Source organism: Cimex lectularius, unplaced genomic scaffold (assembly GCF_000648675.2).
Source record: "Cimex lectularius strain Harlan isolate CLEC.00 unplaced genomic scaffold, Clec_2.1 scaffold240, whole genome shotgun sequence".
Classification (NCBI taxonomy): domain Eukaryota; kingdom Metazoa; phylum Arthropoda; class Insecta; order Hemiptera; family Cimicidae; genus Cimex; species Cimex lectularius.
Window position 1 is genome coordinate 426039 of NW_019392905.1, and position 1678 is coordinate 427716.

Sequence of the window (1678 nt, forward strand, 5' to 3'; positions counted from 1 at the left end):
TACCTTTAACTAAATGGAATAATGTGACAATATTGTTTTGCTTAATAAACTTACTAAAATTAATAAATTCATCAGATTAATTCGGTTTTTTCCATGTCACATCAATAAGGTAGAAAGACGATAAAAAAATAAAAGTGAAGATTATTTCAGGTAAGTCCTTTTTTGATCAACAATAGAATGAAAAAAAGAATCTTTTTAGTTCGATAACTGTCAAAAGTTGACATCTGACGAGAGCGATGAACAAATGAAAGAGGTTGAAAACAAAAGGCGACATCTGTGTCAGGAAATAAAAGAGAAATCTTTACCATTAAGAAAAAAATCTGACATCAAAGGTTTATTCTCATTTGTATTATTTGTTTAAAACAACACATGTTTATTTTATAAATCTGCTGTTTGATTTCATAATTTTCCAATAATCTTGCATTTTTGAATCTCTGAGATGCATCCTCAGCATGCCTATTACAGAAGGATACACGAGATGAACGATGACATCGGAGCATCTGCGTGCAGTTTTGCAGGACGGGACAACACCGACGAGGCGTTGAGGAATTTCGTCACGAGCCAAGTCACAGGTGCGTTTCTATTTTACGGGAACAAACTCGTCGGTTCGGGAAGGAATATCGCCGAGGAGAAATTCGCTTGTTACAAACCGGTAAACGCTCTAAGACACTATTTTGCCGTAGATACGAACTACGTATGCGGTAAACTCAAGTTGCTTTTCTTCCCGTTTCACCATTACGATTGGACGAGGCGATACATCGACTACGTTCCCGCTAAACCTAAAAATGACATTAACTCTCCAGATTTGTACATCCCGGTGATGGCTTTCGCAACATACCTCCTCACAATCGGTATCGCCCTTGGTATCAACGGAAGATTCTGCGTGGAAACTCTCGTCGTCGCGGCTACGCAGTCGGTCCTCTGCTTGGTATTAGAAGTAGGCTTGCAGTTATTAATGATATACCTCACGTCCGTGCAAATATGCTTTTCGACAGTTGAGTTCGTCGCTTACGATGGTTACAAATTCGTTGGGGCCACAGTTTCAACCCTCGCCCAATTAACTTTGTCCTTCGGTGAATTCGTAGCCGTACTGGTTTATTTCAGCTCTGCCCTGTCGTTTTTTATGGTAAGGACGCTGCGGCTTCAACTGCTTTCTCAGTATGGAACTTTTCCCGGCTTACCCAACGATCCGAGAAGTTACAACTCCGGCTTCCCCCAAATGAATTCGCACATCTACCAGGATTCGAATATCTTGATTAATAAAAGACAGATGTATTTCTTGGCGTGCGTCGCAATCTCGCAGCCATTTTTCATGGCTTGGTTATCCTATACATTACATATACCAGGTTGACTTTGTTGCTGAATTCCCTTTGGGAATAAATCATATCAATGCTCTGTTATCTTTATTTTAACAAAAAATTATTTTAGTAGTGTACATCTGTTTTTTTATAAATTAAAAATGAACACAAATGTAACCTTACATAATTTTGATTTAAATACAGTATTTTTATCTGTCTTATTTATCAAATTATTATTTTTAGAAAAAAATACAATCGCTATGACTTGATAATTCGAACGAGAAATGAACATGTTTCAATTTTTCGTTAACGATCATTTTGGCCTTCCTATCTTTGCTGGGTTGATCTGCCAAACGCCTTCTCGTCATATTCAGTGTAGG

At 37.8% G+C, this 1678-nt stretch overlaps 1 protein-coding gene across 1 annotated transcript; it reads left to right on the forward strand.

The window, feature by feature from the left end:
- The first annotated feature begins 333 nt into the window (after positions 1–333).
- LOC106662673 (protein YIF1B-B-like) lies at positions 334–1435 on the forward strand. The gene is made up of 2 exons (XM_014386906.1): positions 334–572; positions 684–1435. The coding sequence occupies exons 1-2, from the start codon at positions 440–442 to the stop codon at positions 1349–1351; spliced, it is 801 nt and encodes a 266-aa protein (XP_014242392.1). The 5' UTR covers positions 334–439; the 3' UTR covers positions 1352–1435.
- Positions 1436–1678: the final 243 nt, after the last annotated feature.

Coding starts and splice junctions, on each gene's coding strand:
- LOC106662673 (XM_014386906.1), top strand. CDS start 440: ATGCATCCTCAGCATGCCTATTACAGAAGGATACACGAGATGAACGAT. Junction 573..683: donor CGTCACGAGCCAAGTCACAG/GTGCGTTTCTAT, acceptor ATTTTGCCGTAG/ATACGAACTACGTATGCGGT.